General features: G+C 36.5%; 2 protein-coding genes across 4 annotated transcripts in view; one reads left to right on the forward strand and one right to left on the reverse strand.

Annotated features, from left to right (window-relative positions):
• Positions 1-2535: 2535 nt before the first annotated feature.
• On the reverse strand, positions 2536-12098 carry LOC138697528 (oxaloacetate tautomerase FAHD1, mitochondrial-like). Its single transcript, XM_069822844.1, has 4 exons — positions 11942-12098; positions 11755-11851; positions 11098-11241; positions 2536-6726 (listed from the first exon to the last, which is right to left on the reverse strand). Exons 1-4 carry the CDS (start codon positions 12055-12057, stop codon positions 6376-6378), a joined length of 708 nt encoding a protein of 235 aa, XP_069678945.1. The 5' UTR covers positions 12058-12098; the 3' UTR covers positions 2536-6375.
• Positions 12099-12327: 229 nt separating this feature from the next.
• slmb (beta-transducin repeat containing E3 ubiquitin protein ligase slmb) overlaps positions 12328-16825 on the forward strand; it is a 203026-nt gene continuing 198528 nt past the window's right edge. For all 3 annotated transcript variants that reach the window (XM_069822840.1, XM_069822842.1, XM_069822841.1), the window contains exon 1: positions 12328-12470. In XM_069822840.1, the coding sequence (XP_069678941.1) occupies positions 12417-12470 (54 nt within the window). In that variant the 5' untranslated portion in view covers positions 12328-12416. The remainder of the gene's footprint in view (positions 12471-16825) is intronic.

The raw sequence follows: 16825 nt of genomic DNA on the forward strand, positions 1-16825 counted from the left end.
GAAACTGTATGACTTTGATGTTGTGATTTTCAAGAATTTAAGGAGGCTGTTTCAATGCAGTGGTGAAAGAAATTACGAAATGAAGAAATAGTGGATTTGATGTAGCAGGATCTGCTGAGAATCAATCACAGGTTTCTAGCATGGGCTGAAACTAACTCACCTGTATTTTGTGTTAAAGCAATATCGAAGTAGACATAGGATAAAGAAGTTATTTTCGTCCACAACACATTTACTTAGTTCCTAAATACCCTCTGTTTGTACATACTCGGGCATTCGAAAATTAATACAATATTTATTTATTCTGGTGTAGTTAAAGCCATCACGGCTTCTCTTCCACATCACCAGGAATACAAATACAATAATAGAAATAAAAAGAAAAATTATAAACAAAGTAGAGCCACACAAACTTTAGATGAGTGATTAAGTATAATAATTAATTATATCCTAACTAATTAACGAATATAAACAAGAAACTTGCAATTTTAATCGAGAGTAAAAAAAAACACGAATCAATAGTTCTAGCAACACCTAAAAACCATGAAGACAAAATTTTCCAATTTAATTTTGAATTGTGATAAAGTTTGACAGTCCCTGACATCATTAGGTAACGAATTTTAGAGGCGAGGTATTTCTACAGTATAGGAGGATGAGTATAAATATGTTGTGATGAGGGATAGAAGTGCTTGATGCCAGTTTCGAAGAGTTGTAATTTTTAAGAGATTTAAGAAGATTTTAACATTTGAGATTTTAGGCATATACTGTTAAATTCACAGAAGACGATGTAAACCATCAGCCTTATCACTTGTGGTAGTTCTCAGACTGTTCTAAGACAGTATTTCATCTCTTCTCTGAAAGTGGTTGTCTAGCAGTGATTCTTTAATTATTGAGAACATGTGATCTCATGGGCTTATATTTTGTGGATATTCGATAATTTCCCAATTCCACTTTGTCAACATAACATTAACACGAAGGAAGGGTTGCTGGGATGGAGGAATTGGATGATGTTGTTTTCTAATGCCAGGCGTTTGACAATAAATTCATTTGACCTCTTGCACTCCAATATTTTTCAAAGATATTATCATGGCCAGCCACCGAAGCACAGATTTTGAGGTGTTCCGAATCCATTTCTTGGTTTGAGTTGCACAATGGGCAGTTAGGGGACTGACATATTCCAATTCTATGCAGGTGCTTGGCCAAACAATCATGGTGATCAACAAGATCTGCCAGCTAGGTCCAATGGACCCGTCGACCAACAGCAGGTGTGGTCCTCCAGACATTCTGGGGGTGGTGTGTGAATGAAGTAGCCACCAAAACGTTAAAATATGGTGTTCACTTAAGTCGGCTACAACTTGCCATTTTCACTCCAATATGAAATGAGTACCTTACTTACAAATGGCTTTTAAGGAACCCGAAGGTTCATTGCCGCCCTCACATAAGCCCGCCAGCGGTCCCTATCCTGTGCAAGATTAATCCAGTCTCTATCATCATACCCCACTTCCCTCAAATCCAATTTAATATTATCCTCCCATCTACGTCTCGGCCTCCCTAAAGGTCTTTTTCCCTCCGGTCTCCCAACTAACACTCTATATGCATTTCTGGATTCGCCCATATGTGCTACATGCCCTGCCCATCTCAAACGTCTGGATTTAATGTTCCTAATTATGTCAGGTGAAGAATACAATGCGTGCAGTTCTGTGTTGTGTAACTTTCTCCATTCTGTAACTTCATCCCGCTTAGCCCAAAATATTTTCCTAAGCACCTTATTCTCAAACACCCTGAACCTATGTTCCTCTCTCAGAGTGAGAGTCCAAGTTTCACAACCATACAGAAGAACCGGTAATATAACTGTTTTATAAATTCTAACTTTCAGATTTTTGGACAGCAGACTGGATGATAAGAGCCTCTCAACCGAATAATAACACGCATTTCCCATATTTATTCTGCGTTTAATTTCCTCCCGAGTGTCATTTATATTTGTTACTGTTGCTCCAAGATATTTGAATTTTTCCACCTCTTCGAAGAATAAATCTCCAATTTTTATATTTCCATTTCGTACAATATTCTGGTCACGAGACATAATCATATACTTTGTCTTTTCAGGATTTACTTCCAAACCGATCGCTCTACTTGCTTCAAGTAAAATTTCCGTGTTTTCCCTAATCGTTTGTGTATTTTCTCCTAACATATTCACGTCATCCGCATAGACAAGAAGCTGATGTAACCCGTTCAATTCCAAACCCTGCCTGTTATCCTGAACTTTCCTAATGGCATATTCTAGAGCGAAGTTAAAAAGTAAAGGTGATAGTGCATCTCCCTGCTTTAGCCTGCAGTGAATTGGAAAAGCATCAGATAGAAACTGACCTATACGGACTCTGCTGTATGTTTCACTGAGACACCATTAAGGTAAAATTATCCGGAGGTAAAATAGGAATTGGATGTTTAAATTAACAAAAGTGTTGTTTTATTTCAATTTATTCATTCTTTTATTTTTGCTTTATGAATAGAATGTTGTATAACAAAAGAAAAGAAGTCGCATTTTAAGCAATAAAGTTTATTATCAAAATAGAAATGTTAACAGTAATACTGTACAAAATTGATCTGAATATGGCTAATCCCTTAGAAATTGTATCACTTATTCCACATAAACATCAAAATAAAATTATGTATAATCCCAACAAGATAATAAAGATATAAAAATTATAACAATATGTTACATAAATAATCCAACTTTAATAGTTTAACAAAATGCAAGAAAACATTACCATATTTGTTGGTGTATAAGACAGTTCTCCTTTGTATACGATGAAACCCAAAAATTAAAGCAAATTTCTTAGGGGAGGGAGGGGAACTAAAATTGAAAGGATAATATGATGATGATAATTCACTAACCTTTCAAAACTCTGAAAATCCACCCACAAAGACACAGGAAGGGAACAAAGGGAGTGTGCATGGTTTCACTTTCGTTGTATACTATACCTAATTTAAGGCCTATTTTTAAAGTCTTACACCGACAAATACTGTACCCTGCTTTCTCAAATAAAAATTTAATATACTTCATATCATCAATAACGAGGTTGTATGCTTCTGCTTTGGCCTCAGAGCACAACATCCACTATGACATCTATTAGTTAATGACTTAATGTAATAATCACCTTTTACTAGATGCCAAATTTGTCAATCAAATAGGACAAGTACAGTATGATTATATGATAAATCTCTTAGCTTCAATTAACAGTAAAGGACACAGTAAATACAGTAATTTTGTTCGGTTTATATAATGTGTCATGATAACAAATTTCTGGGTTGTACTTCACAGAAAAATTATCACAGAATAATAATTACAGCACATTTATTCATATATACCGGGTGTGTACAAAGTTATGCCTCATTTCTATCCATGCAAGCATACCTGTGTACAAGGATTAGTATAATTAGTATTGTTATTATTTTGTGAAACTGTTTTTATTGTGAGTAGAATTACTCTGTCATGGTTATGGTTCATTTCAACTAACAAATAAATAATACTTCTTACATTCAAAATCGGGCGTAACTTTCTACACACTCAGTACATAAAATACTATAGTATATATAGAATTATTTGTTGTCATATACCTTAGTCCTTAACTGTAGCAAGAATATTAAATTTGAATGTGCAATTTTTGTTTAAATTACAGAAGTTATTCACAGTCGGTAATTTTAAACAAATAATAATTCTAGTACTATCAAATTCATAAAAATTCAAGTAAAGAGAATATAAATTTTTCACATACCTGACCTCTAAAAACTGACGAGGTTACTGATTTCTGTTATCGAAGGTCAGGATTTCTAAAGAAATTTTTATTATTTAAAAAAACGTCAGCAGATGTTTGATCAATTTTTATATCTTTCTCACTAAAATATTTTATGTTACATTCCATGCTCCAGGAAAAGTACAAATAATGTTGTTTGACAAACTTTTCTTAGTCGGGAACTGTTAATGAGCTCATACTGAAAACTCCCCATCCTTCCTTCAAACTGTACACATTCTTAGATCTTGACAGCAGTTACAAATAAAGAATAACTGCCTATACCAATTATAGTAAAACTTCATTTGTACGTTTTTATGGACATCTGAAGAAAACAACGCATATATCAGAAAAAACATACAAGTGAAATGACATTTAATAACTTCTGAATTAGCACTTGACTATATGGGAAGAACGAATTAAGTCAATTTATTACAATTTTCACAACAAAAATTTTGAACTTCAGTTAAGCCAGCTTTGATTCTATAATGTAATACTTAAATTTATAACATGCACTGTTGACTGTGAGTTCATAGTGCTCATTCAGCCTGGTACATAGAGAGCATATGCATTCAAAGAGGATGAATGGATAGCTAATTTTTTATATCTGCTGTGGAAATCTGTTTGTGCAGTTTGAGAAGAGATTTTGATATGAGCTCATATCAGTTCCGTTGTTAGTATGATTGTTATCATGAACTACAACTTATACTGTTCGTCATGTTTCATTTAAGGGAATGAAATCAATAAATATTTATAGTCCCGATGCTGTTATTTCCAGCGTGATTCTGCTTCTTTGCTTACGTCTTAGGAAGTGAAGGCTCTATAAAGTCTAGGTAGGTAGTATCGTTCGCCATTTTTGTTCTTACGTTGCCGAGCTACCATACAAGGAATCTATTTGCCACACCGTTAAACATTATCATGTCGTGGCTCCTATGATAATAAATCAAACACAACGTAATTCAGCAAATAATTGAGCGGCAAATAACGTCTTCATGTGCTTTCTGCAAACGCCAACGAAGGAGCTAAAATGGTGGACGATTATATTAACTATTTATCGAGCCTTAAGAAATGAATCAGCAAATCACAAGACGCACACGTTTAAATGTAACCGACCTGCAATGCGATTGGCTGCCGGAAATTAGAGCGACGGGACTATAACTGTTGTTTGTTGTTTTCGAAAAATATCAGACTTGTAGTTTCAGATTATTTGCATTCTAGCAGCCCAACATAAAATTTTCGAGAAATTTCCCACCATTTGATTAATGTTCAGAGTTTTGTATTTCATTCTTGAAATTTGTTTGCTTTTGTACAGAGTACAAACTGCATGTAGAAAATTTTCAAATTCCTATTTTATATAAATATTTTGCAAGACAGTTATGTTCCATTTCTGATTTGTGATGCTCTTGTTTTTCTTTGCTTGTATAAATATGCTTTCCACAATTCCTGTGCTGCGGACTATCTTTCCTTTGTCAGATAAAAATGTATATAAGAACTCCAAAAGGAAAATTTCAATGGATACCTAGTCATTGTGGTATACCTGGAAACGAGAAAGTCGATAATATTGCAAAACAGGCAACATATTTGCAACCAAGACCTCTTCAAGTGATATCTCTATCCAGTGCTTTTGTTTCAGTAAAGTCTCATTTTACAAACCTATGGATCAACAATTGGCTCTCTTCTGACAAAGGAAAAATTTTACAGTCTGTAAAAAAGAAACCAAATGACCTGAAAATGTACAAAAACTTGCCCAGACATGTTCAAACATTTTTAACAAGAGCCAGAACAGGTCACATTGTCACTCAATTGTACCTACACCAATTTCACATTTCTGATAATCCTACTTGTCTGTGGTGTAATAATCATGATGAAGATCTGGAACACATTCTTCTATACTGTCCATCCATAAACCACAAAAGAAGTAAATTAAAATCATCAGTACCAGTTGCAGAAGACACAGCCCTGCAGTATATACTGACTACACCCCAACTCTGGCTACTAGCAACAGGCATCTATAATGAACACCGATCAAAATACCCCTCATTTCTCGTGAAAAACAACAACTGAATAGACTACAGTGGACTTTATGTTGTCGGCAAACAGCTGGATACATTAAGAAGATTGACTGATAAAAATGTATATATTTTATAAAATATATTAATGGCTCCAACTTTGAAATAATGCACATTTCTGTAAATATTTTCAAGTATACGTATAAACACGATCACAACCTTGAGTTTGGCCCCACGTTTATAAATATGGCATAAAAGATGAAGATATTTAGAGTAAAGCTTAGCAATATCGTGACAGAGGTCTATCACAGTCATACATACATGAGCAAATGTACACGCTTCAAGAAAAAATGGAAGTGTAGTAAAATTAGGTGAGCGAACAGCCCAAACAGGAATCGAACCCATGCCTGAGTGCAACTCTGGATCAGAAGGCAAGTGCCTCTGTCGACTGAGCTACGCTGGTGGTAAGTTATATTATTAAATTTCGTTGTGAAGAATATTGCGTTTTATTATAAGTTATCACAATATTGCCAACCTTTACCCTATAAGGAATGTATAAAATACCCACTGCTATTTGCAGATTAGTCTTGCTGTTTGCCAGTCACAGAAAATTTAACAGTAAGGATATCTCCTAAACCTGCCTCAATTACGTCACCATCAACAACAGGGCACATTCCTGGTGGAGAGCCAGTTATAATGAGGTCACCTGGTTCTAAAGTCATAAACTGGGATATATAACTAACTAGATAAGTAACACCAAACATCATGTCTGAGGTGTTGGAATCCTGTCGCAGTTTTCCATTTACTTTAGACCAAATTCGGATGTTGTTAGGATCTGGAATCTTCTCCAGAGGTACAAATGCGCTCACAGGGCAAGCAGTGTCAAAACCTTTTGCTAAGCACCATGGCAGACCTTGGGATTGTGATTCTTTCTGAAATTGTAGAGAAAAAAACAATGAAGATTTAACTGATATTCACTATTTAAAAATAGAAAATGTACCTAATATCTGAAATTGAAGAATAGTAATGAGCCCTTCTAATTTATATTAATCCATGGCACTACAGCCCTTTGAAGGGCCAAGACTGACCGGCTGCTGGTCCACATGCCGAAGCAGAGGTGGACGATCATCCAACCAGAATGGAGGTATCGTGTGGTTAGCACGATGATTCCTCCAGCTATTACAGCTGGTTTGCGAAACCAGATTTTCGCTATCCATCGCAGCTCCCCAAATGCATCACGATGCTGGGTGGGCACCGGTCCCATACACTGGCCGAAATTTCATGAGAAAATTTCTTCCCCCATGAGGACTCGAACCAGCGCGCATTCCGTAACGCGAGTCCTAGGCGGGATGCCTTAGACCGCGACGCCACAGTGTGGGACAATTTATATTAACAGTAAAAGTAAAATTATCCCCATGACAAACCATGAAGGTTAAGTATTCCACCTTTACAGACAATCAACATTAGCAACAATATCCCTGGTACACATTTCTGTTAGAGGCTGAGTAAACCTGATGGCTGTAGTGCGGCTGGAAGGATTAGATCATTGGAAAAAATCTCTTAACTGTGACACTACCATCCCAAATTTATATTAATATACTGTAACTATTAGGTTGATATGTAAGTTTGTAGCGTTTTTGTCATCACAACAATGCGTTGCTAGGAGATTGTTTATCATTTGTCATTTGTTTTTAGTATTTTGTGCTCGTAAATACGTCTTGAATTTTGAGGATTTGAAGAAAGTTTGTGCTATTTGTGGCTGAAGAAGATGGAGTGCCAAGTGAAAAAAAAAAAAAAAAACAAACACTTCCGATCAAGGTATTCATCTATTTAAATTTAATAGAGGAGCAAAGGCAGCTCGAAACATTTGTGTTGTGTACAGGGAGAATGCCATCAGAGAAAGCACTGCAAGAAAATGGTTCTGTCACTTCAACACACAATACCATGTACAAAAGTTGGAGCCATTCACAGAAAATGATATTATGCATCTGGTGAGAAAACAAAATATTGTGTACTACAAATTACTTTCCAGGAATGTAACTGTAACTGCTGAGATTTATTGCCAACAACTCAGATGTCTTACGGCCAAGAAAAATGACCGAGAAGAAGACTTTATCAAGTGCTACTACAACACGATAATGTACGCCCGTATTCTGCTAACATGACAAAAGCAGTTATCCAGGAGCTTGGTTGGGAGGTGATTCCACATTCCTCATATCCTCCTGATCTTGTGTCCTCAGATTTCCACCTTTTCTGTTCTCTATTCAACAATCTTCAATGCAACTCCTTTGATAACGAACATACTTTACAAACTTAGCTTGACGACTTCTTTAATTCCAAACCAGTAGATTTCTTCAGATGCGAAATCAAAAAACTACCCTAGTGTTGGCAGAGAGTCATAGATAACACAGGCAAATATATTACTAGTTAATTTCTTCTATTCATCTCAAATAAAAGCCTTGTCACAGCGAAAAAAACGCTATGAACTTATGCATCAACCCAATACAAAATCAATACACAGTAGGCTATTTTTAAATTGGTTAGTTCATGATGCTGCATCAACTTTGAAGTTATCTAGAATGAAGGAATTAATAATAATAATTAGTGATAGCAAGATGATATTTTGACGAAATGAATTCAAGTATTCACCATTGAATTATGTAATATTCACAATACAGTGACTGAAAATGTCAGGGCAGGGAAGGGGGGACAACACAACCAGGTAAATCAGTCCAAGCAAGTTCGAACCCATAATATGTTGCTTCAGAGTGTTAGTACAGCTTGTTAACTCCTCGGCCACACCAGTGGCTTCATATACCAATAAATTAATCGAAACATCAATTTCAACTTCTTGAATTAGTCCATCTGTTCCGTTCTGTCTTCAGATTTTCAAGCCTATCTCATTTTTCCAGTTTTTGGGTGGACCCAAATTTCATTTGTCAATACACATGTAAAGATATTGTACACATCTTGATTACACAACTTTTAACACTGTATCACTTCGGAATATGTATGATAAGAACTTTCTTGTATTAAATTTTAACGTACCTTGTTAACATGTTTCGACCTATTTTCAGTCATCTTCGGAACTGGTCGTTGTTGGTCTTGGCGCCTCTTGTTTCCTGTGTGGGCGCATTCGTAGTGTAGAGTCAAAAGTGTGTGTGTTTTGAAATTGAGTTGTGTGTTGAGAATATCATTGGGGTGTGTTTTCGTGTGTCTGTATATTTCATATTGTTCTAGTGTGTTGAGTTTCTGGCTTTTTGGTTGGATGTGCATCACATACAGAACAAATAACACCCTACAAAAACATCTCAACACAAACAAATACAACCACACAGGTGTACACAAACTCAAATGTAACACTTGCAACAACTTCTACATAGGACAGACAGGCAAATCATTTCAAACACGTTACAAAGAACACATCACAGCCATAACAAAATTACAAAACACCTCCACATATGCAGAACACATCACAAATGTCAACCACACCTACAGAGACATCAACACAGACATGGAAATACTGCACATCCAACCAAAAAGCCAGAAACTCAACACACTAGAACAATATGAAATATACAGACACACGAAAACACACCCCAACGATATTCTCAACACACAACTCAATTTCAAAACACACACACTCTTTGACTCTACAATACGAACGCACCCACACAGGAAACAAGAGGCACCAAGACCAACAACGACCAGTTCCGAAGATGACCGAAAATAGGTCGAAACATGTTAACAAGGTACGTTAAAATTTAACACAAGAAAGTTCTTATCATACATATTCCGATATTGTATACACTTAATCTTGTATGGCACTGGTCTAGAATAGGCTTTAAAATTGAATTAATTCCTGTGACTGGTTCTGAAATTTATATTTTCTTCTTGTTCATATGAGATACAGAGCTATTATTATCATACGTCCCAGAAAAGAATGGTCAGCCGCACCCTGCATGGTTTCCGCTGAGCACATAACCATTTCTCTGGTGCTTCTCCAATATATAACAGTACTAACAATAAATGTTCAATAATTTGAACTTATCTGCTCACAGTCGTTACTGAAATGGCCCCCGTTTGCTGCCACAAGTGACATTTTCTGATAAACGAATAAACAACACTCTGAAGTTCCACATCATTGATAGCTTGGATTTATTCTCATATAACAGTCTTTTAATTCATTTATAGAATGAGAATTTTTCCTATAAACCCTACCTTTTAGTGTTCCCCATAAATAAAAGTCACTGGGTGCTATATCTGGGCTTCGTGGAGACCACAAATTATTACTGATTAGTCTCATACTCAAAATACGCCTCAATTCCCTCATTGACACGGCAGCTGTATGAGCAGTGGCGGAATCTTGTTGAAAATGAACTGACAATCGTTAACTACTTTTCTGCTTGATTTTCGATTCTTCACTGAGCCTGTTTCTTTAAATCTTTTAGGAAATCGTCTAATTGTTTTGGCAGAAGACACAGGTCTGTTTGGTAACTTTATTCGAAATTTTCGTCTTGTTTCCGCACATGATCTTCTTCCTTTTATTTTTTTTTTTATTTTATTGGGTTATTTTACGACGCTGTATCAACATCTAGGTTATTTAGCATCCGAATGAAATGAAGGTGATAATGCCGGAGAAATGAGTCCGGGGTCCAGCACCGAAAGTTACCTTGCATTTGCTCGTATTGGGTAGAGGGAAAACCCCAGAAAAAACCTCAACCAGGTAACTTGCCCCGACCGGGATTCGAATCCGGGCCACCTGGTTTCACGGCCAGACGCGCTGACCGTTACTCCACAGGTGTGGACTCTTCCTTTTATGTATGTATTGTACATACACACGTTCATACAGTGAGAATTTGTTGCTAGACATTACATAAATACACAATAATCACTAAACTTTATACACTAACATTGTACACTTGAAGAATCGAGAGTTTCATTACACGACTTTTAAGCACACTGAATGCCATACGGCTACTGGAGCTCGATTGCGCGGGAGAAATGGTTAGCGCGCGGCAGAAACCACACAGGGTGTGGCTGGCTGCTCTTTTCTGGTACGTATGATAATATTAGCTCTGTATTACAGTTTAAGTATTTAAATCTGTTAACTTGTTCTAAAACTTTAGCATCAATGAAAATTTTGCTTCGTACAGGATATTTGCCATGAAATGCTATTATTTTGCATTTTCCACAGAAATTTCCATATTGAAATCTTTTGCAATAATATTTTTAAATTGTACTTCTTGATATCTGAAGCTGCCATAGCTTTGCAAAACTATAGCAAAAATTAAAAGACTTACCATTACTGTACCATTTGTCATATCTAAAGCCAAACAGTAGCCTGCAATATACTCCATAGCTTCATGCTCGGAAACCTTCTTACAATGTTTACCAATCACCACACCTAATTCCACTTCTTGAATTATTTCGAAGTCTTCAGGCACCTAAAACATTTAAGCATAATACATTTAACATTTTTTCAAGGGAAAAATTGTTTCGGGGCCGGGTATTGATCCCGGGACCCTTCGCTTAGCGTACGATTGCTCTACCGACTGAGCTACCCAGGAACTACACTCGACACCGTACCATTTTTCCCTTTATATATACACAACTCAAGTGAGCTAACAAGGTGCCAGAAACTCAACTTTGAGGGCACACAAACTCTGTGTGATTAGAATTGTGATTTTCTGTTAACGTACCTACGGTGACGTATATATTATGCAAATCTGACTTTCAGGTAAAGCTCCCTGTGAAGCAGACTTGAATAATTTCAAGGGAAAAATTGTTCCGGGGCCGAGACTTATCCATGATTCTGACCCAGTACGATGTAGGTTTCAAGGAAATTGTTGGTTTCTCTGAGTTTAGAAGCCCTTTCTCTGAGAGTAACGATCTAAAAATTAAACACATTATCTAAAAGTAACGATAAAAGCTCAAATTAAATTCATGAAACAACTTACTTCAATATTCTGACCCTGTACGATGTAAGACGATGTAGGCTTCAAGAAAATTGTTGGTTTCTCTGGGTTTAGAAGCCCTTTCTCCGATAGCAACGATCTAGAAATTAAACACGTTGTCAAATAGTAACGATAAAAATTGAAATTAAGTTCATGACAAATACTCGTGGATATTTTTCTAATTACTTACTTATAATTTAATCCAGCTCCAAGTATTTTCTTACCGAATACCTTGAAGTCTGACATATTATATTTCGAAAACATAGGTTTAGCATCTGTCATCATACTTGCTCCACGTTCTACCATTATTATTTTCGCGAGATCCGTCGTCTTTTGTCTTCCAATACTACCAACTACTAGTAACTTTACAGAATATGAAGTTTTATTTCGGCACATGCATAACATTACATAATACTCATGTTAAATGATACTTTTAGGTGCATATAAACTGTAAAAGTGCTGTTAAGCGTGGAAAAATAACGATGTATATAAAAAGTTTACATGAAATAATATCAATGTTGGCACACCTGTCTTCCGTTCTCGTAGCGCTATCTATACAGGTCAATGACGTCACATCACAAATTAAGGTATTGACTTCCTGTGAATGCGAGTGTTAGTGAGTGTCTTCTATTTAGTACATATTTTAGCTAGTGTGCACAAAAGCAATGATTAGTATGGAAACGGATAAAATTATTGAAGACACGAACACCAATTCACAGGTGAGAGCATTACAGAATACTTGTTTTGTTTCAAGAAAAACTACATGAGTAGTTGAAGCCGTGGAACAACGCCATCTTGCAATTTGTTCCTATTGGAAGTTAACTATTTGGCCTTTTATTTTAGTAATGAGAAGATTATGAGAATGCGTGCTAGAGGAACATGTAAACCTTTTTAAATGATGAAGTGTAACGTTTCGTCCAGGGTCTGAAATTTTGAACAATGTTTAAATTTTTCAGCAGTGTTAGAGTTTGGCAGCATGCGAGATGTCTGCTACTGCCAAATGTCAGCTGTTCACAAATCTTTGTCTAGGTCTCTTATTTCCCATAGAATTCGGTTGTTTTCCTTTGCCATTGATTAATATTTTACGGTAATACTACTTCAATGCAGAACGTGCATCAAATATTTAGGAATTAAAACGTTTTGCAGATTTGAACAAGTGTTTTTTTTTTGTTTTTGTTTTTAAGGTTAGTGTTGTTCTATGAGATTGCAAAATTGAAATCGGGGGAATTTATTCGAATGTGTGTGGTTTTCGTATAATGTATGTTATTCAAACTTATCTTGTTAAAAAATTAAAACAGATTTCAATTTATACTAGAATTTATCTGTGTATACTGTGTTGATAATTCAGAATGAAGGCCAATGAGATTTAATGAAAATTTAACTTTATTAGCTTTGCTAAAGTTGCGTTTATTCCATTAAGGCTATTGAATGTTAATCAGACGACAGTTCTTTTGAAGGAAGTATTAAAGTAATGATATAGATTTGAGAAGTCGGTTCAGGGAGTTCAAGTTTTCAATAAGATAACAATATGTTTACTAAGAGTAACTTTTTTAAAGTCTTCACAAAACTCCTCGACACCAGACTTATACGTGAAACAGACCACGTAATCCCAGAGGAACAGTTTAGCTTTCGTCAAGGGCGAAGCACCATTCATGCAATAACAAACCTATTAAGAGACATAGAAGACGCACTGCGAAGACCAAAAGCTAAACTGCTGTGTTTTCGTGGACTAGTTCAAACCTTCGTTATGTTCAACAGGGAATAGCTCGTCGCAAAACTTGAAAACATCACACAACGCTCAAACCTAATGACCAGGACAGTAACCTACGCAGTATTCTAGCCTACGACACTTTCTCAGAACTTGAAAGTATCACACAGACTAAGGGTGGGTAATTTTATAGAAACGGTACTAAATACCAACTGCTGTGGATAAGAGTATAAACGAGTGATTTTGTGTGGGAGGACACGTCTTAAATTGCTATCATAATAATATGCAGTAGACATGGAAATATAGGCCTATATTACATTTTTCATATCCCAGGAGAAGGATAAGCGAAACTAGCACAAGGAAAGTAAAACCCAGGTGATACCTTTGACAGTCGAGAAGTGATCAAACAATCCTAACAAAGTAATGAATGTATTAAGCTTAGTTATATTTCAATCTAATTGGGATGTAATTTTGTATTTATTGGGGGAGCTACCGCCCTCCAATTGTACACTGTCGCTCCCAAATCCCCACGACACTTAGAAAAAAAAAACCTATGATGAAACTAGCGCTGAGGTAGTTCCGGTGATTTCGAAAGTGAAAATCGTTGAATTTATAATGAATTTTCTGTGGAGCTGTAGGTGATCGTATATACAAGGCATACTAAAAGCCTAAACTAACCAAATCTAGTCTATCACAGATTCGTATGTGCAAGGAATAGGAAAGGAACTACCTTAGCGCTGGTTTAGTCAAACCAATTAATACACAAAGAAAAGTACAGTGGCATTAAAAACTCTGTGTGTGTGCGTGCGTGCGTGCGTGCGTGCGCGCGCGCGTTTCTTTTTACCTACCTACTTCACTACGTGATTTGGGTTCCGCATACTGCGGATGGATGGCAGAACTGTGACCCATTTTCGAATTGCACACCTCTTCAGCGGGCCATGTTATGCATGATGTGTATCTGTGAAGAGTTATGTCGTGTACTGGAGTGAGTGTATGTTAAGTATTCGTGTAAGTGTAATGTAGGGAATGGCTGAGGATGATGATGGTGAGAAGAGGAAACCCAGTGCCGGCACGTCGAATAGCACCAAGGGGGCTGCCAGGCTTAATGTCCCAATCCGACGGACGAATCATTATCAACAGTGACATATGCCTTCCCTTCATATGCATTACGGAAAGATTTGGGATTTAACTCAGGCATAATTATTGGTCCACAATTTAGTGATTAGAAGTTGTGCACCTCTATATCTCCTAGTCCCGAGATAAAAATTATCTGACCCCGCCGGGAATCGAACCCAGGCCAGCTAGTCTGGAGGCAGATATGCTACCATAGAGATAACTCGGCAGACTATGTTAACAACGTTTTCCTTACATTTTTATTGTACCTTGTTTTTTTAATATACCATGCAGGCTTTGTTTAATCGTAAGTTTTAGTTGCCATGCTAATATTTTACACTGCCTAGGTACAATCAGGACATAGGCTAGTTAAAAATGCAAGGAAAAATTTTTGATATCACTTTAGTGTACTTCCATTGAGGTTAGGCTAGCAGAAAAACGACATATTATGTAAAAGATGTGCTAATAGATTACCGAAATTTGTGTACTTCACATATTTCAATACTATAGTAGCCTATGTCTTAATTATTAACAATATTTTGGAAAATAATTTAAAGTGTCTTTCTTGTATTCTTTAGCATAGATTGTAGCATGTCAAGCATGATGTCATTAAGATGTGCTTCGTGCCTTTGTACCTATTACACTACTTCTATGAAATTACCTAATGGTGAACTGCAGGGAGACCCAGCCAGTCTATTACTTTTTAACATCGCTACCACAAACCTCATAGAAGAACTACAAACAAGTTAAAAAGAAACTGCCATATGCATGTATGCAGGCGATATGATACTAGCATTGACTGAAAGGAACTACCTACAAAACGCCCTAAAGTTCCTATCCAGCTGGGCAGACAAAAATGAGCTTCTCGTTAAAAGGAGGAAGTGTTCAGATTATATTTAGAAAGAGAGGAAAGGTTGCAGCAGAAGATATAAGAACAAGCCCTTAGAAATAGTTAACTCCTTCAAATATCTAGGTGTCACACTATACACAACAAATACATCGTACAGCATCCATGTCATAGGAAGAACCATAGCAGCAAGGAAAGCAATATACGACAGTAAAAACAAACAGTTGTTGCTACAAACTACAATAACATTATTCAGAAAAAAAATCATCCCTATAGTAATACTGGAATAAATCTAACTTTTCAAAATGAACGAGAAATGATCTGAAAACCATCTAGAACAGCTCTGGACATAAGAGGGGAAGTGAAAGGGATAAAGAAACCACCGCCCATTTCCTTTTTGGTTACACCACCTTATAAATAAACACAGAGTAAGGCTCTGTGCATCAATGGTGGATTTTAGGCGACCAGCGAGAGCCGAAAGTTCGTAAAAGCCTGGTAGAATCTGTCCTCTCTGCTCTTACCGCACCAAAACATAATTGTCTCAGCTGGGGAAGGTGGAGTGGGGAGTTAAGGGGTGATCTGCAGTGACTCGAGTTAATACTGCCCAGGCCTGACCTAGAACAAGTAAAAGCTCAATATTTGAAAGCTGTCCTAGTGTCTCAAAATTCATCCTATCAAGACTTGTATATGTACTGCTGGAGATCCCTTCTTCTTAGAAGATATACTGAAAGACATCAGTATCTACTGCCAACTGAGGAGAACGAGAGGAAGGTTCTGCAAAAAATAGTACAGAAAAGAGAAGACATATGGCTAGAATTCTTCAGCACAGACGCCATGATAAACATAGGCTCAACTGTATTTTACACTTCGAATATTGAATTTTGATATTGCATATGGATCATTAGCTAAGAGTATGTAGAAAAAAAAAAGACCGCTCCCAAAAATTCAGTGATGTTACAATGTAAACAAAATTGAATGAAGCGACCGTTAGTTGTAATGTCCTAATAGATTTTTAAGATTTCTGAAGCATTCCTCAAATGTTTCGTAGTTGAACAGTCGAAATCTGTTAAAAGGTCATCATATTCTAAAGAAACAAGCAATGTCTCCGGAAGAAGTTATTAGAGCTATTGCTTTAAGGCAAGAAGACTATAGCATATGCTGTGTCGCTAACATTTTGAGTACAGCTCATAGTACTGTATATAATATTATCAAATGATTTGAGGAGACAGGTGAGTACATCAGAAGAGCTGGATCAGGATGACCACATGCCACAAATGCACAGGATGACTGATTTATTGTGTTATCAGTGCTCTGTGATCACTTTACACCAGCATCAATTGTTGAGGGGTGTAAATGTTTCTGCCAGAACAGTCAGAAGAAGGTTAAATGCTCATGGATTTAACTCC

The sequence above is a fragment of the Periplaneta americana genome, chromosome 4 (genome assembly GCF_040183065.1).
Source record: "Periplaneta americana isolate PAMFEO1 chromosome 4, P.americana_PAMFEO1_priV1, whole genome shotgun sequence".
Lineage (NCBI taxonomy): Eukaryota > Metazoa > Arthropoda > Insecta > Blattodea > Blattidae > Periplaneta > Periplaneta americana.

Coding starts and splice junctions, on each gene's coding strand:
- LOC138697528 (XM_069822844.1), bottom strand. CDS start 12,057: ATGGTAGAACGTGGAGCAAGTATGATGACAGATGCTAAACCTATGTTT. Junction 11,852..11,941: donor GGAGCTGGATTAAATTATAA/GTAAGTAATTAG, acceptor TTTAATTTCTAG/ATCGTTGCTATCGGAGAAAG. Junction 6,727..11,097: donor TGACAAATGGTACAGTAATG/GTAAGTCTTTTA, acceptor CTACAATTTCAG/AAAGAATCACAATCCCAAGG.